Genomic DNA, 25,007 nt, shown 5'->3' with positions numbered 1-25,007 from the left:
ACATGTTTTCAAGCTCAAAAAGTATATCTGAAAGAATGTTCATTATTATGTGAGTAAAGCACACCATGGTAATTCACTTTAACATATGAACTTGAAGGAACACGGCCCTAAAGGAGAAATGAAACAGTAACATTCAAGGAAAAGATAGTTCACAAAAAGTATTTTTAGGCTCCACTTGGATTTTCATTCTTTATCGATTTTGTGAACACCGCGCGAATTGGTTGTAAGATACAAAAGTAAAAGAAAAACAAGTAAAAATATAATTATAACTAAATTCATTAAAAAAAAACCTCATATAAGAAAACAAAAGGCAATACTCTTTCAATTCATGAAAGTGTGTCTTACATAATAATCGGCTGTGTCTGTAAACTCTAGCTCTCTCACAATCATGTTATGTCATATGGCAGGTAACTGAAATTATCCTCCCAAGCAAGTTTTTGCATGTCTCATTATTTGGTATGTTAATTCACAAGTAAAATAGTGAAAAATTTTTAGGAGTAGCAGAGACTCGTTTAGTAGTTATAATAAGAGTAATTAAGGAGTGTTTGCTTTTGTGACTTACTTTTTTAGATCTGCCTTTTATTTTTATCATTCTATAATGATAATAACGATAATTTGTATTGATCTAAAAGCCACTGCCCCGGCAATTCAAAATGAAAATTCAACCCTAATTAATTGATACTGAAGCAAAAATATTACACAAATTACAAAAATTTATATTTGTGCTCCATTGATATCTTGAGAAATCTTCTTATCCTTTCGGTACTTACCCAACATTCATCACTCAGTATACACACCAGCGATCTTTCCTCAAAGTTACTCTCTCCAAGTACTTTCTTTCGCAAGTCACTCAATTCTTCACACTCACATATCATATGACCCACACTCCCGTCCTTATTTAAAAAAATTTCCAAGCATGCAAAAGCTAAAGGCCCGAACCTCAACTAAGCCATACATGAAAACATGCAAGGGTTGAACAAGTGGGGCGAGTAAAAAAAAAATATAAAAAAAAATCCGAAACTGGTTTTCTCTTGCCAAAAGTCCCGGAAAGTTGACATTCTTGGCTAGTTTACAATTACAAATCAAGTATATTAATTACCAATCAGTGTCTAAGAAACAGAACATCCTTGGGCTTCAATAGTACTTAAATAGCATGAGAAACTCAGTTATGCTAGTTTTCAACCAAAATGTATGGTTGATTCATTCTATTAGTTACTTGTATACTTAACTAGAAAGTGTCATTAGTAAAACTAGAAATTGTCCTCTTTGGAAAAAAATGCCAAGGGGCAATCAAAGAGATAGTAAAATGCTTATAAACTGTCCACAATTCATTGTACATAAACCAATGAATACATGGAAAGATTGAATTAAACTAGGTCCTTTCGATATAATATGGTTCTATTGGGATTAAAATTATACTACCATGATAAGCAGTACCTAACAACCTCATTTGTTGGCATTAAGAGCAAAAAAAAAAAATCGAAACACAACCATCAAAAATATCCTAGTCTTGGTGAATATCCATTAAAAAACGACAGCATCGGTAAAACTGCCTTATTTTGCTCTGAAGTTCAAGCAATTAGGGCAAAGTAGACCACTATATCCATGCTAACAGTCACCAAATGACTTTCATGACTTTTATTTTGGGTATAGATTTTGAGTCCTTAGTCTCATAAATTTCCAAAATACATTCTAAGATCACACTCTCTATACCTGACGTATGAAAACAAGAGAGGAAAGGAAATAATAAATGAAAAATAAAATCATTTATTTTATTTTTCATTATTTCCTTTCCTCTCTTGTTTTCATACTTCATAAACTTCCTATGGTCTTCTGTATTAATAATATACAAAAAACCAATTGCCACACAAAAAAGAAACACCTACCATACCTGGATTGTCAAATATACAAAAAAGTGCAAGATTGTGCAGAGTTTGAAAAAAAAACTTTATATTGTAAAAGGAAATCTCTTTTTCGAGCCTTACATACAATTTGTATTCATCTTTTAAAACTGAAAAAAAAAATAACAACAATAGCTAACAGAATTTTCAAAGTCAACAGCAAAACTAAGCTGAAACCTTCAAATATACAATTGAGCTACTCTTGCTCAATCCATCCTGCAAAATATTAGAACAATTTTACAATATATATATATATATATATATATATATATATATATATATATATATATATATATATATATATATATATATATATATATATATATATATATATATATATATATATATATATATATATATACACACTACTACTACTATATATATATATATATATATATATATATATATATATATATATATATATATATATATATATATATATATATATATATATATATATATATATATATATATATATATATATATATATATATATATATATATATATATATATATATATATATATATATATATATATATGTCTATGGGTTTGTAAAAATACTACTACTAACAATTCATCAGGTCTCCAAGCCACCTCAGGCCAAAACAGGTACACTTGCTCATCCTTGACTTTGATCTATTCAAAGCTTCACTATAGCCTATACTCTCTCCAATGAAGTTCCTATTTCCTATTCATCCTTTCTCAAGACTTCTCCCCCAACTCGTATTATAAAACATACAGCTTATTGTTTGTCTATAGATAGATTAATAAAAAGCAAAGTAGTTTCGATCCTTCATCTGCCTAACATGACCTTTCTTTCATTGTCATATGAGGTGTTTACATCTCTTATGAATGAGTCAAAATTAATTTTTTGCTATTTAAGCCTTATATTTATTTAACTAACTTTCAAATGAGGTGAACAAGATAAAAAAAAAAGTTTGACAACACAAAATATATATATATATACGTATAAATGTATATATATATATATATATATATATATATATATATATATATATATATATATATATATATATATATATATATATATATATATATATATATATATATCATATATATATATTTCCTATTCATCCTTTCTCAAGACTTCTCCCCCCCCCCTCGTATTATAAACGTACAGCTTATTGTTTGTCTATAGTTAGATTGAGAAAAAGCACAGTATTTTCGATCCTTCATCTGCTCAACATGACCTTTTTTTCATTACAGCCTGAAAAAGTGAGATCAAACAATGTTTTTAGTACAGCTTGTTGTTTGATATATGGTACTGTCATTAAAAAAAGTACCTAAAACTATTGTTATACACATCCTCAGGAAAGCAGAGTAAAGCTTCCTCTACCAGTGGAAGCCAGTCATAGAAATGTAGGGGGGAGAGTTTTTCAAAATTCAGGGGGAGGGGCGAAATGAATTTTTCGAAATCTGGAGGGAGAGGTTCTTCAGTTTTTTCAATAAAAATTCCAAATTAGTGCATTTTTCAGCAAAAATGACAAGACAAGTATTTTCCCAAATTCCCTACTCCCTGCCCTCTCCAACTGACGCCATGTTCTCTAAATTTTAGAGCACCTCAGCGTCAGTGCCATGATTAATGGCTAACAGGACCATGACTTCTAGAATCCTAATTTTAATCCTAAGACTTATCTTCCAATCCTTCTGATTTTTTTTTTTTACTGCAAAAACTAACCCTGCACTGTTCCTATTCTGCTTTTTACATCTTCACTGCATATAGGCTACCGTTCCTACTAATAATGCTACCTTAATAGGTGAAGCTATCTGCTTTGTCAATCTTAAGCAGGGAATAACTGCCTCAATAGCATTGATAGCAGATTTTCATTTTCCTATGGCTCTTAAATGTTTCAACTGTGAATTTTAATATGATTTTAAGCATCTTTTTTTTCACTTCAAACAAATATAACTGTATACTATAAACCTTATTCAAGAAATAGTATCGTTACTTACTTCTTGTTTACCATCTGGAGAATATAACACAAGAATCAGGGTTGTAACTAGGTTGATTAACAAACCCACAATGGTTATTAGGTTAGGAGCCAGCCACATAGGACACTGTTCTACAAGCCAACACCACCATTTCTGCATATAAGGATCCAAAAAGCTGTTTGAAACACAGCTATATTTGTGATTTTTCAAATTCCTCAACTGCATGGAGCTCAAAACTGTATCTCTGGGTGGTGGTAATTCCATGTCAATCTTTGTTGTGGTCTTTGCTTGCTGTCTTGACATTGTACTAAAAAAACAAATTGACATTGTAATAAAAAAAAACAAATAAAAAAGAAAAAATAAAACAAACAAGAAGGTACACAAGTCAACAATAAAAGCTTAAGCCTAAATCTTCCAAATAAAAGGATTATGGATAAAGATCAGGCACGATTTAACTGAGTTTGTGAATAAAGACAGCATTCAATTGCTAAACAATCACTGCAGGGTGTGGAAAATCACTACCTTTTGTGGTTTGTATAATGGCTGCTGTATAGAGATGTGATTCAATTCCCCTTTCCAGGGCTAAACTGATATAAAAAGTTAAGATGACTAGGCCATGTTCATCAGAGTAATGGCTATATTGACAAAAAGGTTAAGATATACTGCTAAAGCAGCACTATTATAAGATTGCTTCTTTTAAAGACTTAATTACTACTATTACTACTACTATCAACTCACCACAGCACCAAGCCGCCTGAGGCCAACACAGTTATGCACGCTTCTCCTCCATCCCAATCTATTCAAAGCCTCCCTCTTTACACCCTCCCAGGAAGTTCCCATTTCCTTTAAATCTTTCTTTATGACATCCTCCCACACCAGACAAGGACAACCTGCTTTCTCTTTAGCCTTAGATGGTTGGCCAAAAAAAGGACAATCTTCAGTAATCTGCCATCTTTCATCCGCACAACGTGCCTTAGCCACCTTAACCTTTCCTTCATTATAGCCCTAGAGAGCAGTACTGAACCACATTTTTTTTGTACAGACTATTGTTTGAAATATGGTCAGTCAGCCGGGTACCCAAAACAATCTGTAAGCAATTTCTCTGGAAAACATCTAGCAAATATTCATCCGCTTTTTGGAGCACCCATGCTTCAAAGCAATATTTGACCACTGTCATACCTGTAGCTTCTAATATTGTAATCTTGGTTTGCAGACTTATCTTCCTATTCTTCTAAACTTTTTTACTGTGAAAAAACACCCTGAGCCTTGGTTATTCTACTTTTAACATCTTCACTGCTCTAACCATGTTGACTAATAATACTACCAAGGTAAGTGAAGCTACCCACCTGATAAATCTTTTTGTTACCCAACGTCACGTATTCATCTTCTTTTATTCCTAGCCTTAGTGACTTAGTCTTCTTAACATTAATTTTCAAACCTATTTTTGCACCCTGAACTTGCAAAACCTCTAAAAGTTTATTCATTTTGTTCACACTGTCATCTAGGATGCTTAAATCATCAGCATAACCTAAGTCCAGGACACATTTTCCTCTCCATTTCATTCCGTGGTCTCCCATTGCCTTTCATGTGCTCTTTAAGATAAGGTCCATCAAAATAATCCATATAAAGAAGGATAGAAAACTACCCTGCTTAACTCCTGATTTAATACAAAACCAGCAGCTAACCTCATTTCCTACCTTAACCAAAGCAGTGTTATTCCAGTACATAGCACTAACAGTGGCAGATCCAGAGGGGCGAGGGGAACGCCCCCCTAACGTAGCCTAAATCAACCTATTTTGCCCCCCCCCCCTAAAAAAAATCCTGGATCCGCCCTTGAGCACTAATCACTTTAATGTATTTGTCTGGTATACCATACAAGGATAAAACTTTTACTAAAGCTCGTCTATCAACATAATCGAAGGCTTGCTCATAATCTGTAAAACTGAGGACCAAAGATGTTTGACAGCTCAGGTATTTCTCAATTATTAGCCTAAGAGTGAAAATTTGGTCAACAGATCTTCTACCTTTTCTAAAACCGTACTGTTCTTCTCTTAAAACTTTGTCTACAGCATCTCTCAGTCTAAAAGGTATCATATTACTAAGTAATTTGCTACCTACAGAGACCAGACAAATGCCTTGACAATTACCACACTCACTCTTATCAACTTTCTTATAAAGTGGCTTAATTAAGGTTTTCTTAAAATCGTTAGGTACTTCCTCTTTTTCAAAAATTATATTCATAATCTTCAGTAACTTATTTCTAACCTCAGAGCCACCATATTTAAGAAACTCATTCACCACACTATTATTTTTTAATTCTTTTAGTACTGTCACTAATTCTTCCTCACAAAACAGATCTTTCTTCACATCTAATGTATCACAAACTTTTTCATTTTCCTCTGTATCTTTTCCTGGGACTCTATCTCAGTTTAGCAAATTCCCAAAATGTTCTGCCCATATATCTTCAACTCTTTCCTTAATGCTAATTGTGGCCCCGTTCCTATCTTTAACTTGGACAAGTCTGGATTGACTACTCTTTCTCAATTTATTAACATGCCAGTACAGTAGTTTACTATTATGCCATCTAGCTGCACCTTCCAGATCCTCAGCAATATCATCCATGGCCTCCACTTCACACCTCCTTAGTTCATATTTTTATGCTTTCTCCACTTTCTTTACATTCCTTTTGTTTTCATATAATCTATCACTCAGGTACTTCTTGCACAAATTCCTTCTCCTTTTAATTAAACTCAAAGCTTGTTCCCTAAAATTCTTAGCTGCAGTCCTAGCTTTCTTCCCTAAGAAATTTTAAGCATCTTCACAAATTATTTTTCTAAAATTATTCCAACCATCTTCCACATTATAAAATTTTAAACTGTCAAGTTTAGTATTCAACTAGGAACAGTTGAAGGTATTAACAGAGATACTAGTGACATGAGAATTAACTTTTACGAGATGCAAATTAGAGTGAACCAATCAGTATATTGATTTGCTTTAATATGTGTCTAAATAATGTCTATATATATATATATATATATATATATATATATATATATATATATATATATATATATATATATATATATATATATATATATATATATATATATATATATATATATATATATATATATATATATATATATATATATATATATATATATATATATATATATATATATATATATATATATATATATATATATATATATATATATATATATATATATATATATATATATATATATATATATATATATATATATATATATATATATATATATATATATATATATATATATATATATATATATATATATATATATATATATATATATATATATATATATATATATATATATATATATATATATATATATATATATATATATATATATATATATATGCAGTGAGAGAAAATTCACAAATATTTGAATAATAAGATACTATCAAATCTCTTTAATATAAAACCAGATCGTTGCTAGGAAGATTTTTCCAGTATGATGATTTGGCATGGCTTGCAGTGTCTAATCTCCAAAATTAAGTCTCTATTGAAATCAAATTTACACATTAGCATTACAGAATTATAAAATCTACCACCAAGTACAGATGTACATGAACTACATACTTATTTATGAAACTGAGAAAGATACAGATGATATAAAACACTGTAAATAATTCTAAAATGGGAATATAATACAAGCTATTGTAAGTTGGTTGAGAAAATGGTAGAAAACCAATGAATTTATGTAGAAGCAACCCTTAAAATTAAACTAATAGCAATTTTAGAAAAACTTTTTTTCAGTTTTAATGATCGAATTTTAAGTTTCTTTTATATTGTTTTTTTTCTCATCGTTTGTTTTGCTGAGGACGGCCCTTGGTTATAGGGTCGAAATATTCATTTAAAAGTTGCATTCCACTGTCTTGTATAAAAAAAAAATTCCCCGTTGTTTCTACTTATTATTTATGATGGAAAGGCAGTGGGGTCTTCGTTGCTATTTAAAACCACTTCTGAGAAGTAAATACTACAATTACAAACGACCAGCATCAATATGTTCTCTATTCAACAATCTTTCTAAATATAATGGTTACAGTCATGACAATACACCCCTCCCCCTATTGGGGAAAAGTATAGCCATATTTATAATATTTATCCTCTGCTTTCATTGCTGCAACAGAGATTGCACCTCTGTGTACCATATATTGTTTAAAAACAACTGAAATAGAAACTTTCCACACATTATAAAGCCTACATTTTTTATTATAATGTTTGCTTGTAGTTTTGTATATAGCCTAGGGTTAAACCTGGCCTTATTAAGGGGGGGTTAACTTTTGCAGTAGTGACCATTATATTTGGTGTACTTACCCAATTGATGCACATTGCCCCAAGTAGCATTAGTTACAGAATTTTACTTGGTTCTCTTCACAATGAAATTTTCCTGTTGACATTGAAACATAGGCACTATTTTTATTCTTCCAAAAATAGCATTTAGGATTAAGTTCAACAGTCCTGGACTAAGTAAAGTCCCCGGATTAATTAATAACAGTCCCGGAGCAATGCTATTCAGATTTGATGACGTTTTTTCCACAGAAAATCAATATAAACCAAAGTGAACAAACATTAAATGTACTAACAAAACCACAACCTACTTAAATACAAAACACAATGACCAAAATTCACTAAATTTCGGCCGATTTTGCAAAATTGCAAAAAATACTGAATTACCAAATGCCAAAAAAGTTAGGGGGTAGCGCACAAAACTTGATCAATACAATATTCTATTTAAGACATCACTTACATTCATCACAATAGGAGTCACCACAGCAAGGAATTAGAACTGCATCTTGGAGTAAATCCTTGCAAAGTCCACAGACCAGTTCTGATGGAAGCTGCATCTTAACATGTTCAGCAAAGATTTTGAATCTTTATTTAAGAAAGTCTTTGCAAGAAAAAAAAAAATCTCTCTTGACTAGATTTTTAAAGATTCATGTTTCATAATTCCCAGTACATTTTTATGAATTGATGCCCCTGTTTACAACAATGGTATGTAATATTAACTGAAATGTCACAACTTTCACCTCCAACAATTGAAAAAATCCAAAGTAAACTTTGATAATGTACTGATAACTGGCACCTAAGAATACAGAGGCAAAACCTTACCACAAATTGTTCCAGAATATGACCTCCATTGAATAGCATCAAATATAGTGACCTATATTTATAAATTGAATGGTTTAAAATTGTTGTGGTTGAAAATAGGTGCCTTGAAAAGATGCCAAGTATTAGCAAAGAATCAGAGGATCTGAGTGATTTTGAACTTAACCACAAAACCTTACCACAAATTGTTCCAGAATATGACCTCCATTGAATAGCATCAAATATAGTGACCTATATTTATAAATTGAACGGTTTAAAATTGTGGTGGTTGAAAATAGGTGCCTTGAAAAGATGCCAAGTATTAGCAAAGAATCAGAGGATCTGAATGACTTTGAACTTATCTTTTCGCCTGTGTAAAATTTTGTCCAAAGTAATTGGTTGAATTCGATTTCTGAGAAGGAAATTATTGAATATGGAGTGGATTTTTTTGCTTCACCAAAAATAGTTGAACCTAAGGCTGATCTATGGTTGAAACTTGTGCCTGATGAAATTCCTCCTCGCCTTAGTGGTGCACAGTCTACAACCAGTAATATTAAGGAAATGCCCAATCTTTTGAAGAAGTGTGATGAAGCTAGCATCACTATGCCAACTTATGTGACTAAACTTCCAACTGAAGTTCCAGTGTTGCCAGCTGTGGCCTATTCACAATTAGCCTCTAAAGTTTCCAAAGTTCATCAGCTTGTTCAAATTGTGTCAGCAAAGTTGGACAATTATAGCCTCAATTACCCTCAGTTACCAGAACCTGCAGGCTCTACTGGCCAGTCAACCACTATTGTTGTCTCTCAAGTGCTGTCTCATTTACCAAATACTATTAAACAGAAAGACGCTATTGATAAAATCAGTTGCCATGAAACTTGTTTCCAGTATTTGCCCTGTTCATGATAAGTGGTGTGTAAATATTGATAAATCTGCTGCCAAAGACTTCTGTGCATCTGTTCCCGTCATTCTTGTTGGTACATCAACCAAAGAAATTTCTAAGAAATGTTATAAAAGGTGTTCCAGAGGATTATGCAATTCAGTCTTTCACAAATTGTAGCAGTATTGTTGCTGCCAAAAGGCTGGACTCTTTGAAAACAGTTAAACTTGATTTTGAGGATTCTTTTGCTAAAGCTGCTTATTTCAAAGACGGCGTACAAATTAGTTATGAATTCTTTAGACTGAGCAAGTTTAAGGAAATTCCGAAGTGTTTTTCTAATTGCCGATCACCCCACCACTCCACCCCAATGTGCTTGTTGTGCTGGCCCTCATATTAGTACAACAGAAAATCCATGCAATGCCTCACCAAAATGTGACAATTACAATGATGACATGTGTCCTTTAGCATGTCATGCTCCATTCTCCATGGTCTTGCAAGTTAACAAGCCTCTAAATGACTTTACAAATTTCAATCATATTGCACAAGATCAATGGCACAAAAAATAAAGATTCTTATATTGACGATTGGTAAAAAAACTTTGACATTATCTGCCTGCAAGAAACCTTGTTAACTGCCTCTAGCAGAAATTTACTTCATCAAAGCTCTATTCATTTGGTTTTTACTTCTGATGCAGTTCCCACATGTGGTCGCCCTTCTGGAGGTCAGGCCTGTATTTAAAAAAAAGTATTGATCTTTTGAACCTATCCCTTTTTTATTTTGATAAGCACATTCTTGCTGTGAGAGCAAATAGTCCTGCGTTTGCTAATGTTTATCTTCCATATAAAAATAATACAGTGGATTCAATAAATAGATTTGCTATTGCATGCAAGTCTTTAAATTCTGTGATGAATTGTGTCAGGGAAAATAAACTTGATTTTATAGTTCTTGGTGACTTTAATACAGATTTGGATGAACAAAGTTATCAATCCCAAGAAATATTGGAGTGCATGTCCCCTTACGTGATTCTGAAGAAAGATTTACTATACTCCTACATCCATCAATCTGGTAGTGTTTCTAATACTGATCATATACTCAGTTTGTCACAGCTAGAATGCTTGATTATTCATGTTGATATTGAGACTGATGACTTTTTTTTACTCCTAAACTGAAACGTAACCTTTGCAATGTTGCCCCTATTGGGAATTCTAAATGGTTTAAACATAGTAATTGGAAAAGAGCCAATATTGCTTTTTTTGTCTTTATCTACATTGCTTAGTTGTATTCGTGTGCCTTAACATCTACTCCAATGGCAAGTAAAGGGTAGTAAGTGTGATCTTGATAGATATTATGATGATATAATTAGATGTATGAAAGAAGCTGAAAAAAATTGCAGTTCCCAAAGAGTGTATTTGTATAAAAACACGGAAATCTATATGGGCTGCCAATCCTGAATTAAAGAATCATAAAAATAAGGCAAAACTTTGGCTTTGAATTTGGGTTGATTGTGGTAGACCTATAACAGGGTCTGTTGCAGATATAAAGCAGAAAACAAAGAATGATTATAAAAAGTACCTTAAATCCATTTGTTATAAGGGTATGGAATTTCCAGCCTCTAAAAAGGATCAGTCTAAATTGATCAATTCTGAGAAACTGGATAAAAGTGATCTTTATAACAGTGATTCAATTTCTAGTTCACCTTGGTATGTTTACTATTCGGCAATTTTTTCCAAAATTAATTTTTTCATGCAGTCACATTATTCTTGGTTACTTTCTAAAATTCTTCTGCCTTTGCTTCATCAAGGCCATATTATTCCAGTATCAATAACTGCTGTTTAAAATGAAATTAAGCAACTGAAATCTTCATCCATTGATATTGATTGTAGTTCCAAATGTGTTTAACATCTTCACTGGTTCCAGATAGCTTTCTTTGTGGAACTGTCACCTCAATTTTAAAGCAGGGAAAACTCCCTTCTCATTGTTCATCTTATTGCCTTATAACCACTATGTGTAACTTGAGTAAAATCCTTTAATATATTTTAATTCCTCATTTAAGTGAAAATGTAAATTTTGGATTGAATCAATTCAGGTTTCAATCTGGTATTGGCTGTCAACATGTACACTGTGTTCTTTCTCCTGCCCTTATGAATAGTCTGGCTGAAGGCTTGCCACTTTATATAAGTACTTTGGACCTTTCTAAAGCTTTTGACAGTGTAATCCAAAGTCAAGCTTTTTTTTTCCTTTTTTAATAATGGTGTAAATCTTTCAGTCATTTTTCTTCTTTGCTTTGGGTATGAGAATTCTTTTCTCTGAATTAATAAAACTGGACCTCCGTTTGTCCATTTATGTTGGGGTGTCAAACAGAAAGGGGTTTTATCACCTAGAATATTCAAAAAGTGCATTTCTGGTATTTTAGATGAAATAAGATCAAGTTATTTTATTGGACTCTCAGATGTTTCTTATCTTGCCATGTGGATGATCTTCTACTTTTGTGTAAAAATAAGCAAGGTCTCTTGTTTATGGTCTCAAAAGTTTCACATATATTTTCTAAAACTGGTCTTTCTCTTAATGTTGAGAAATGTGAATTTCTAGTTTTTAATGGTCTGACTTCCTCTAATGCTCCCTTAGCTTGTTGCGGTTTTTCTATACCCTCTGTTTCCACCTTTTGGTGGTTGGGTATTACTGTTACTAATTCAATTTCTATCCTATGGCAGTGCACTGTTCATGATGTTCAAAAGAAAATTCAAATGGGCTATTCTAAGATTGTTGCCAATCAAGGGAAGTACAATAAACATGCACTGGGTAGGCTATATGCTACATTCTGTGATCACATAGTAATGGTAAGATGATTTGTAAGTTTGATGTCCCTGATATAACTGCAAAGTTGGCTGTGCTGCATGGAAGGTTGTTGGAATCAGCTTTTTATTGTTTATCACCTCATCATCCTTTGGTCTGTCTTTTTGGTTAATCTCATTGTAGTGTTTTTTTTTATTTGTACTGTAGTGTATTTTATTTGTAGTGCATTTCATTTTCTTTTTTTTTTTTTTCTTGTGTTACTCCACAAGTGCCATAACTTGTTATGATGTGGGTTATAAATAAATTATTATTATTACTAAAGTTTTCCATTAATTATAATAAAAAGAAATACAATTAGATGCCAAAGGAAAGGAAGTCAGCCAGTAGTAGGTGTATTATCATACTTATCAAATAATTTAGCTCATAATAATAATAATATAATGCAAAAACGTAGGCCGGAGCCTCTTACAAAACAGGAAAAAGACAATACAAAAATTTAGATAAATCTTCTAAACTAAAAGTTTGGACTTGCTAAACATGTTATTACAATTTAACTATTCTATAGACCCATTATTAAAATTTTATTCACTAAACTATTCTTTTCTTCAAGAATATAAACACTTGGAATAAACTCTCTGAAAAAACCGTTACTGCTGAATCTGTGGACATCTTTAAAACAAAGACAGGATGCTGAGTGGTCCTCCAGAGATTGTAAACTCAACTGGGAAGCTATGGATCAGCATAGTGCACCTGGTCACTAAAGAATACTGAATTCAACTCAAATCGTCTACTCTAGAGCTCTACAAGGAGAAATCCTTAGATTGCTCCAAGCTGCAATTTAAGGTAAACTAAAGAAAATAAGATACTAAAAAGCCACAATTGTTGAATCACATAGCAGCCATGAGAAAATTCTGGATGAGCAGCCCATTTTGGAAACTGTCCTTGTAATTTTTGTTCTTTGGATTTAACATATATGGCCTATTTCTAATAATATCAATGATCACATTTTCAATTGATGCCATTTTCAAGCATAGACTATAATAATATTTCTCAAGTCATTATTGCTAACGTGAAAAATGTTCAACTTCCTAAGTAACCTAAGTTACATGTGCTAAGTGAAAGTATAATCTATGTAAAGTAAATTAAGTGGGTTTTCCATGCCATTGTTGAACAGGACAAAATACCAATGTGCATCCAGCATAAGTGGTGAATTTCATATTTTGTTGAAATGGGTTTCTGTAATCTCAACAATTATACAAATAAGCAGGAATAAAAAAACAAAACTGAAACCATTCAGAAAAGGTAACACAGCCAAACAAAAAGTACACCATTGTTGAAAACCCTAAATAGAAAACTTACTGCCCCTACCTTGAACAACAAGGAAAATCACTTTGTCTTCTTTTTTTTTTTTTGTTAACACAACATACTGGTTATGTTCACCTTATTGGGTTTGACAGAGCCAACATGGTTATCCCAGCCAATTGGGTTTGACTGGGAGTCATTGACTCAAGATCACTACAGGTCCAGAGGACCTTAAAGCTCTCAAATGGATTAAGGTGAGGTAAGATGATATGACTTGAAGCCTTTTTTTTATGTTCTTTCCAAATATAATAATAGCTTTAATCAGAAAGTCAATTTTAAGCCCATTACAGACCTTCAAAGACAATACATTTTTTTTTTTTTGGCTACATAAAAGGGTTAAAAACTAGAATTTTTCCTTCATTATATGCAAAATAATTGAAGCTAACACACTTCAAATACACATCCACTATAATTTAAACCCCCCCCCATGTGTGAATAAATAGCCCAAATTATATATTTCCCATGTGTTCTCTGGTTATCAATTTTGTCCCAGTTGATTCAATTTACAGGTATCCTTGTTTGAACAAGAGTGAAGCTAACAGCAGTATGTAAGTTATATCTAAAACCAGAGAAAAGGGTATCATCTTTGAGGGTCTGTAAAGGCCTTAAAATTTGATTTCTTAATGAAGCAATTATTATATTTGAAAAGAATGTAAAAAGGCATCAGATGGTATGTTCACATTATTTGTAGGTCAGTAATAAAAACCACCCCAAATTTACTGCATTTTGGGGTCCCATTTAGGGCTCAAAGTGGAACTAGCCTCAGAAACAAGTAATTGAATTGGAGAAGAGAATAAAATGGAATCAAGCAATGTAGCCTATTCACTTTTTGAATAGTTAAATTTTATAAACAAAAACTTACCACTATCTTAATACAGTATAATCACTTTTTTATGACTCAGCAATTAGTAAATTGCCTTATAGTAATGACATTACAGTAGTCAGACAGATAATCACCAATTCAGCAGTTGAATCACTGTAAAAATCTCTAGGCTAATTTAATAACCTTGAAAGTGTACTGATTTCAACATTGGGATTTTCTGAATTTTCTTAATAGGTCACCTAGGCCATGTGATTAGCTTGAATGTTTTAGCCATAGGCTACAGCCTACAAAATTAGTAACTTTAAATGCACTGATAGTCAATAATGCCTAACTACCTTAAATTACAGCTAGGAGCAATCTTGGGATATGAGATCTCAAAGCTGGAACTAAGTATCTATATTCTAAACACTCTATTAGGGATATAATAATTGTAGGCTACTTAAATAGCCTAGCTTTTGCTTAAGTGTTACAAATGCCCAGGAATAAGAACCAGTAAATATGGAGCAGTTCATATAATTGACCTACAAATAAAGTGAGCACACCATTCAATGCCATTTTTCATGCTCTTTCTGAATATTATAATTTCTTTTCATGCACATCTAATTTTGAGCCTTATTGTTTCATTATAAATCCATTTTGTAAAATTTTTTTGGTAGAATTCTATGTTAGCTATTTTTGGCTAGGCTATCTTGGAAAAGGGTTGGGTTAGGAAAATGAAACTTTCAGGGATGGGTCTATAGGATAAGGTATGTCCTGAGAAGGTATTTTGAAGTACCTACCTCCACTCCTTCTCCCTATAGAGGGTCCTGATCTTTGATGACCTTTAAAAATATGTGTATTGTAAAAGTGAAACCTTACAAAATAGCTCTTCTGCTTAAATGAAGTACAACAAAATTGTTTTCAGCTTCACAACTTTGCTCAATCCGAATTTAAAAGGTTTTAAGGATATACAAATACATTTCCTAAATTAAAAAAAAAACACATTGATATGGCTTAAAATTCTACTCAAAAAACAGGAATTGCATTTTCAGAACTAAAACCAGAGAAAAAGAAACTGATAACTGAAAATGAAGGGGTAAAATTCTACTTTAGCTACTTTTGACTATCTTGGAAAGAGGTTAGGTTAGGAAAACTAAACTTTCAGGAATAGGTCTACAGGCTAAAGTGTGTCCTGGGAAGGTATTTTAAGTACCTACATCCACTCCTTCTCCCTCTAGAGAGTCCTGACCTTTGATGACCTTTAAAAATCTGTGTTTTATAAAAGTGAAACTTGCAAAATAGATCTACTGCTTAAATGAAGTACAACAAAATTGTTTTTAGTTTCACAGCATCGTTCAATCCCAATTTATAAAATTTTAAAGATATGAAAATACATTTCCCTAATTTTGAAAAAAACACACTGACTTGTTTTAAAATTATACTCAAACAACAGAAACTGCATTTTCAGAACTAAAGCCAGAGAAAAAGAAATGGGTGCCTGAAAATTAAAGTAAAAATGCTAATTTGTCAAAAATTTCAATAGGTAGACTTGTCAAGTAGGCAAATTTCAAGACTTACTAGAGGGAGAAGGAGTGGATGTAGGTACTTCAAAATACCTTTCCAGGACACACTTTAGCTTGTAGACCCAGCCCTGACAGTTTCCTTTTCCTAACCTAGCTCCTTTCCAAGATAGCCAAAAGTGGTAAATTTTTTTACCAAATCATATTATTGACTTACAAATAAAGAGAATATACCACTTGATGCCTTTTTTTTATGCTCTTTCCAAATATAATAATCATTGTTGTTGCAAATGAATTTTACCCCTACCCCTATATACCAATCCAGGGTATTTTTTTGCACATTAGGGGGGTGGGGGTTTAAACTTACCTCCTATTTACATCAGAAATAAAATGTACCCCCACCCCTAATGTGCAAATATATACCCTGAATTGGTATATATAGGGGTGGGGTAAAATTCATTACCAACAAAAATGATTAGTATATTCAGAAAGAGCATAAAAGAAGGCATTGAGTAGTATATTCACTTTATTTGTAAGTCAATAATATGATTTGGTAAAAATTTACCCCAAAATTAGCTAAGGTAGAACTTTACCAATTATAGTACCACCTAGAAATTTACCAAAAAATGGCATTGACTGATATGTTCACTTTATTTGTAGGTCAATGGGTAAATTTTTAACAAATCATATTATTGAGTAAGGAATAAAGTGAATACACCATTCAATGCCTTTTTTATGCTGATTACAAATATAATAATCATTTCTATTGGAAATGAATTTCAGCCCCCCCCCCCCCTGTGCAAATATATATCCTGAATTGACATATATAGGGGGGGTCTAAAATTCATTTCTGATAGAAATGATAGTTATATTCATAATCAGCATAAAAAAGGCATTGAATGGTATATTCACTTTATTTGAAACTCAATAATATGATTTGGTAAAAATTTACCAGTCAATGATATGAATTGGTCCATATTTGGTAATTTTTTACCAAATCATTTTATTGACTTATGAATAAAGTGAATATACTAGGCCTAGCCTACTCTATCCCTTTTTTTTATGCTCTTTCCAAATATAATAATCATTTTTGTTGGAAATGAATTTTACCCCTACCCCTATATACCAATTCAGGGTATATATTTGCACATTAGGTGGGGGGGGGTAAAGTTTAAACTTACCTCCCATTTACATCAGAAATAAAATTTTCCCCCACCCCCCTACTGTGCAAATATATACCCTGAATTGGTATATAAGGGTGGGGGTAAAATTCATTTCCGACAAAAATGATCATTATATTTGGAAAGAAGCACAAAAAAAAGGCATCAAGTAGTAGGCTATATTCATTTTATTTGTAAGCCAATAATATGATTTGGTAAAAATTTACCCCATATTTACCGAACAACCATTTAAATTTCAAATGTCCCATGGATTAGGCAGTCTTTGAGTAGGCTATGCCTTGGCTACCCTAATGTGGAAATTATCCTAGCCTACCCTAAATAGGACTAAGTCAATGCCCCAAAATGGGCTTGGTTAGGCTAGTCTAGGAAGAAAACTGAAAGTAGTTATGCAATTGAAAGACTTCTAAGTTCTTCAACAGATATTTTTAAAATGTGCTGGTTTAGCCTCTTACTAAAAGATGAGAACAGAGAAAATCCTAAAAGATGAGATATATTCTGTTTCTTACAGGAAAGAAAACTATCTGATGTAGTGCTGCCAGAAAGTGAAACAAAAAACAAGCCAGAGCCTTTCAAAAATGCGCCGAAATACGCCCGAACCGTTGAAAACCCAGACTACCATCATGGTCAGTTCCTAAAGAGCTAAAATTGCTCAAATTTGTGTGTTTCACAACAGTTTTAGGTGCTAAAGTAAAAAAAAAATGCATGGCCCGATAAGTGTAGCTGGATTAGTTTTAGATCAGTTCTTACGTCCAGTTATTTCAAACTTTTGTTAATTCCTTAGCCTTTTTTCAAAGTCATCATCATTTCGTCCTTGACGAAATAAGAAAAATTGTATTATGAAAGTGCTACAAATTGAATCACGAGATGCAGTGCTAGACATGATGAAATAGTATTAAATCCCTTTTAAAAGGATTAAATCCCAGTTTTTGAACAAGTGTGAATGAAAAGAATTATATTCGGAATTAATTAGAGACTAAACTTTATTTTATCCTAAACCCCAAGAATGACTAGGAGAGTGTGCCCCGATTTTCGTTGCAGGGCAACTATAAACTGTTTGACATGCAATGACTGTGGATCATATCTCCACGAACAATGTGCTGGAATTGAACGTTTCCAATGGACTTAAAGTTGGCTATGCCTAGATTGTTCTGTGAAAAAGGGTAGTTTAAACAAGGATGGTCCAAGAAAAATAATTACTTTTGCTGATACTTGTTCCAGTCAACCCCAGTATCTCCGATTTACTCCCCCTCGTCGTCTCGCGGACAATGACCTGGCGAGTATTGTGATGGAAATTCGATCATCCCCTCTAGCTCCAAACCTTCCAAGTAATAACGACCATCTCGAAGTCAACAAATCTAATGCCTCCTGCCAGACTGAAACTACTACTTGTGGCACTTGCTGTTCTAATCTCCTATGGGACTTATCACTCCTTTCCCTTAGAGCAATGAGAGATGAATTAGAATTAATAAACAAGGAAGTATCTGCAATCATAGATCTTAGGTCACGTCTAAATGAAATCCCTCCAAAGTCGTTTAATGTTAATGAGGATCAAAATCAGTAAATTATCATTAATAAATCCCACCAGGATAAATATTCAATTGTTTCCTGTAACAAAGAGGTGATGAAATAAACTTGTATTATTCAAAAGTTCAGTTACCTTGGGGATAACTTAGTTAAGAGTTCATCTGACCAGGAGAACTTGAAGTTGAATACTAATGAATGCGAACTAAAGGTCAAGTCAATTAAGATAAGCGGTCATGAACTGACTACACGTAAGAGTGTATCCAAATTTGCCTGGAAGGATATTTGTAAAAAAGGCAAAATATGTAAATATATACATGTTTAGAAGAGTTTTAATGTTGGGGAAAAAACGAAGTTCACCACACCAGCCCAGTGTTCCCACTAGCCCTCAAAAGCGACATGAATCCGAATTATCAACGGCACCGAACAGACCCATTCAGAAGACCTCCATGTTACGTTCCAACTCTCTCTCATTTCAATTGTCAAATCAGTCCATCTCCTCAGTCCTGTTATTGCATTAAATGAACCCAAGAACTTACAACAAGTATCCAATAGCAAATCAAGAAACTCTGGTATGATACATTGCTCCTCCTCCTACACATTTCCCAGAATCCTTCTAGCAAATGTAAGGTCACTGGTAAATAAAATGGATAAACATCAAATTAGTCTTAACAAAAACCAGATTGGTATTGCTTGCTTTACTAAAACATGGTCTGCAACTGAAGAGTTTTGCTCCATTCCAAATTATGACTCCCATTTTAAGCCCAGGATAGACAAAGATGGTATCGCTCTATCTCGTGGTGGAGGAGCAGCTATTCTTTGTCGGTCTACCGATCCAAAACAGATTCTTTCATTTTCTGAAAAAGGGAACAACTCCAAAACTGAAGTTCTATGGCTCTGGATCAGACCCAAAAACCTCCCAAAAGAAGTATCTTGCATGATTTTTTGTATTATTAATTTCCTCCTCGTAGTGGATTAAAGAAGGAGCTGACGGCATATCTGCAACTTTATACTGACAGATACGCTGCAAGAATCCTTATACTGCCATTACATTATGTGATGATTTTAATGAGCTAGACCAAAAGTTGGCTTACCTCTGTTCTTAGCCTTGATCAAATGGTCAAGTCGCCTACACGTGGTGATAAAACCCTAGACTTAATTTTTACCAACATTGAAGATTACTACTGTGTCCCCAAAATAGCCCCTCCACTAGGGGCAAGTGACCATCTATGCATCTTTTGGACCCCTTTATCTTCCTTTCCCCCTAAGCGATTGATCAGTTATTTTTATAGGCCCATTACTGACGAGAAGGTCGCCCATTTCAAATTAAAACTTAGTTCCAAATCTTGGGCCAATATCCTATGTCTTACCAATCATAGGCAGTGCGCTAGCGCTGCCTAAGTAAAGAACGATGTGGGCACAATGTGTTGTTTTTTTGTATTTTTGTTTTTTCTCCATACTCGGGCACTTCGTATCGAAGGAGTTGTCATAGAAAGTTCGAGGGCAACAAGCCCCCCCACGCCCACCATTCCGCAAAACACATCCAATCAAAATTTTGAGATAACCATTTCATTCAGCGTAGTTGATTTCCACATAGAAAATATCTTTTTGAGGAAGACACTCCCCCACAACCCACGGGCCAAGGGTTTTAAGTTATGCCCTGAGGGCATATAAGGTTTTTATAGAAGGCGTTGTCGTAAAAACTTCAAAAAAGGCTCATTCGATTGGAAATTCAAAGGGCTAGTTCCCTTTTAAACAGTCGAAAGTGATTGGAGGGCAACTAGCCCCCCCCACGCCCATCCGTCCCCCAAATACATCCAATCAAAATTTTGAGATAACCATTTTTTTCAGTGTAGTTGATTTCCAGATAGACAATATTTTTTGTGGAGGACACTCCCCCACAACCCTCGGGGCAAGGGTTTTAAGTTATGCCCTGGGGGCAAGAAGACGTTCTCACAGAAACTTAAAAAAGTATTACTCGATTGGAAAATTAAAGGGCTAGTGCATTTTTAAATAGTCGAAAGTGATTGGAGGGCAACTAGCCCCCCCCCCACGCCCATCATTCCCCCAAACACATCCAGTCAAAATTCTGATATAGCCATATCGTTCAGCGCAGTTGATTTCCAGATAGAAAATTTGTTTTTGAGGAGGACACTCCCCCACATCCCTTGGGGCAAGGGTTTTGTGTTATGCCCTGAGGGCATATGAGGTTCTATTGAAGGCGTTGTCGTAGAAACTTCAAAATAGGCTCATTCGATTGGAAATTTCAAGCGCTAGTACCCTTTTTAATAGTCGAAAGTGATTGGAGGACAACTAGCCCCCTCCCCACGCCCATCATTCCCCCAAACACATCCAATCAAAATTTTGAGAAAGCCATTTTGTTCAGGGTAGTTGATTTCCAGATAGAAAATTTGTTTTTGAGATGGACACTCCCCCACAACCCCTCCCCCCAAAGCCCTCAGGGCAGGGGTTGTAAGTTATGCCCTGGGGGCATATAAAGTTTTTATTGAAAGCGTTGTCGTAGAAACTTCAAAAGGGCTCATTCAATTGGAAATTGAAAGGGCTAGTGCCTTTTTTAATAGTTGAAAGTGATTGGAGAGTAACTAACGCCCCTCTCACGCCCATAATTTCCCAAAAGACTTCAAATCGAAAATTTGAGATATCCATTTTGTTCAACGTAGTTGAAAGTTCTGGAAATTAGGTCTTTTAGGATGATAAACTCCTCAGAGCCCTCAGTGCAAGGGTTGTAATTTAAGGTTTATATAGAAAATTGTTGTATATGATTTATAGAATAGATTTTAGTCTTCTTCAAGTCCAATTTTTATATGTTTAAAAACTAAATGTTGACTTAAAATTAAATTAAAATGCACTGTGATAATGCTAATTCCCAATAAGGCATCTCAGCAGTATCCCAAGAACGACTGAGGGTATTATGTTCAAACGTTCGGGGCTACTTCTGCTCTTAAAATTTAACCAAACCAAAATAGCGTAAGTGTATCCAAGCTATCAAAGAAAGTAAACATATTTTTTTGCGAATGGTATCAAGTTTTCCATTACAGGTCAACTAGAGGAGTTATGAAACTAAAGTAAACAGTACTATTTGTGTCCAGATTTTTAAAAAGGTGTATGCTGTTAAAAATTGCTGAAAATTTTTCTCCGGCATACAAATGGCAGGCCAAACTATAAAGTTTTAAAAAACGAAAAGATTTATAGTATTATTTTCTTTTTCCCTGAAAAGACTTTGTCAATATAAAACGAACAGACATTAATTAAAAAAAACTTTTTCCACAAAATAAGTTTTTCAAAAAAAAGCAAAGATCTCCATTAAACAAAAAATGAGCAAAAATAAAATCAAATAATCTACCAAGCGTGTAACTACCACAAATCAGCATTGATAAATAAATGAAACCCAAAACGAACAGAAATTACAATAATTAACCGAGTCAAACTCAAAACGAGCAGAAATTAACATAAGTTGGGCGCAAAACCCCTATGCCTTCCCAAGGCCTGGTCAAAATTTGCACTTTACTGAAAAAACACAAATGAATGTGCATTGTCAGTTTAATATACATATACTGATATTTAGTAATTAAAATGTTAATATTATTTGATTTATTAAAGTTATAAAAGTAAAAAAAATTATAATTTTTGTTTAACGGATTTCTTTACTTTTCTTTGAAAAACTTATTTTGTGGAAAAAGTTTTTTTAGTTAATGGTAATGAAATTGCTTCTGAGTTTTCAACGGAACTTTTCCAGTCATGTTGTGACACCTTTCCAGTGAAAAAAGTTACTCGCAAATCTAACTGCAAACCGTGGATAAATAAAAAAATTTTGTGCCTAATAAATGAACGTGATAAATTCTTTAAGGAATGATTTTTCCAAGAATCTCGAAAACTTAGAAACATCGTTGTTAGCGAATTCCGTAAATCATGACAGGAGCATGGTGCGCACGTGCTCAACAAGTTATTCTATACGGATACTAAAAAATTCCACAAAAGTGTCCAAGATCTCATGGGAAAGGTCTCTTCAAAGTTTTTCTTACTGGACAGTTATGGTGACCCAGTGGGTACAAATGTCATAAATGATCATTTTGCTTCAATTTGTAAAATTCACCCGCCACTCTAACATATACCGGCCAACAGTGCAGAGATTTACATTCCTGTGATTGAAATAGATCAGACTCAACTTAAACTTTAAACTCTTGACACAAATAAGTCAGTATACCCAGGTGATATCCCTACCAAATTGATTGTGGAATGTGCCCAGCATTTTAGTGTACTTCTAACTGCTATTTTTAACCAACGTTTGGTAGATGGTATTTTTCCAGTGTGTTTTAGACGAGCTATTATATCTCATATACTGAAACTTAGACCCCAAAAGTTCCCTCTGACTTAAGATCAATATAAAAAACGTCCATTTTCTCTAAAATATTTGAAAGTTTTATTTACCATTTCCTTTTGGACGATATTCATGATAAAATCAACCAAAATCAGTTTGGCTTTAGGCCGAATCATAGCACCACGCATTGCGTAATTTATATGATTGACACTATTTTCAAACATCTTGAGTTGAATAGTTCCTACGTTGAGGCTGTTTTTACTGATATTAGCAAAGCCTTGGACAATTTGGATCATCAGACAGTTATAGATAATGCAAGTTCTTTAGGTGCAAGAGATTTTGTTTTACGTATGTTAGCTAGTTTTTTGTCTGGCCGTGAGCAATGTGTAGTCCTCCCTAACGGTTTTTTGTATTCATCTGGTTTTTCCTCGATTTCCTGTGGAGCACCTCAAGGGACTAAATTAGGTCCTTTAACATTTTTAATTGTTTTCAATAATGTTTTACCAAGTTTTGCCAAATCATTGAAATTTGCGGATGATTTGACATTACTGAACCTTTGTAAAACATCTAATACTTTGAATGTTACACTCGATTCACTCATTAACAATTTAAAGAATGATCTTGACAATGTTAAACTCAACTTAAGCATACCCAAAAGCAGTTTCATGCTATTTTCTTTTTTTAAAAATATACCCCCTGTCAATAATTACCTTTGCATACCAAATTTAAATATTGTTAAACTGCTTGGTGTGCAATTGGACAACAACCTTAAATAGAACTCCCACATTTCCCACTTATTTAAGTCTGGTAGTTGTCTTCTTAAATCTTTCTCCATTCTCAAACAGTTCTCCGTATCAATCCAAAACCTTAAAATAATTTATTGTTCTCATATAAGACCCTGTCTGGAATATGCTTGCCCTGTCTGGCACCTTGGGCTGACCAAAGACCAATGTTTTAAAATAGAAAGTATTCAAAAAAGAGCAATAAAAATTATTCTGGGGACGGTCTATACTACACACGATGAAGGTTTGCTAGACTTGAACTTATTACATTGGAATCACGACGTCACATCCCCAACATGAACTTTGGTCACAAGTGCCTTAGTTCTGACTATCATCGACGTTTTCTCCCTCCCTTTAAAGAAAATCCCCCAATCCTTCCTAATAATCCGGCCCTGTAATCCCAAATGTTGACCACGAGGTACAAAAACTCTTTTGTCCCCTATTTTGTTTCCCATTTTAATAATTGATATAACTTTTTTTTATGTTTATCCTCTAACATCTGTTTTATTGTTGATTCAATTTTTTGTTTTATATTTATCCCCTAACATCTGTTTTGATATTGCAATTCTGACGTGCTTATTCTATCTTTTGTGCTATTTTAGCCAATAAATCAGATTCTATTCTATTCTAAAGTTAGAGAAATTTTGGCCCCTAATCTAACTCTACTTTTACCTTGCTTGCTTGCCCTTGGTTCATCCTCCTCTGTTTTCACTGAAGAACAACCATTTTGAGTGATCCGCCAAAATTTATCTGCTTTTAGCTACAGGTTTATGCGTCATAATGGTTAAACAGCTTTGAATTCTTTTTGTTAACTTTTAGACCTTAATAAAGCTTATTC

At 33.4% G+C, this 25,007-nt stretch overlaps 1 protein-coding gene across 4 annotated transcripts in view; it reads right to left on the bottom strand.

Moving 5' to 3' along the window:
• The window catches only part of LOC148954841 (cholinephosphotransferase 1-like), a 53,264-nt gene extending 35,248 nt beyond the window's left edge, over nucleotides 1-18,016 (bottom strand). For all 4 annotated transcript variants that reach the window (XM_089098869.1, XM_089098889.1, XM_089098881.1 and 1 more), the window contains exons 1-2: nucleotides 17,980-18,016; nucleotides 3,877-4,162 (exon numbers count right to left, since the gene is read on the bottom strand). In XM_089098869.1, coding sequence (XP_088954995.1) covers nucleotides 3,877-4,158 — 282 coding nt within the window. In that variant the 5' untranslated portion in view covers nucleotides 4,159-4,162; nucleotides 17,980-18,016. The remainder of the gene's footprint in view (nucleotides 1-3,876; nucleotides 4,163-17,979) is intronic.
• Between the last annotated feature and the right edge of the window lie 6,991 nt (nucleotides 18,017-25,007).

The sequence above is a fragment of the Artemia sp. Qi Xiang Cuo genome, chromosome 2, assembly GCF_049724085.1.
Source record: "Artemia sp. Qi Xiang Cuo chromosome 2, ASM4972408v1, whole genome shotgun sequence".
In the NCBI taxonomy this organism is placed as follows: domain Eukaryota; kingdom Metazoa; phylum Arthropoda; class Branchiopoda; order Anostraca; family Artemiidae; genus Artemia; species Artemia sp. Qi Xiang Cuo.
The sequence above is the reverse complement of the archived record's forward strand: the minus strand, read 5'-3'. Positions and strand labels throughout refer to the sequence as shown.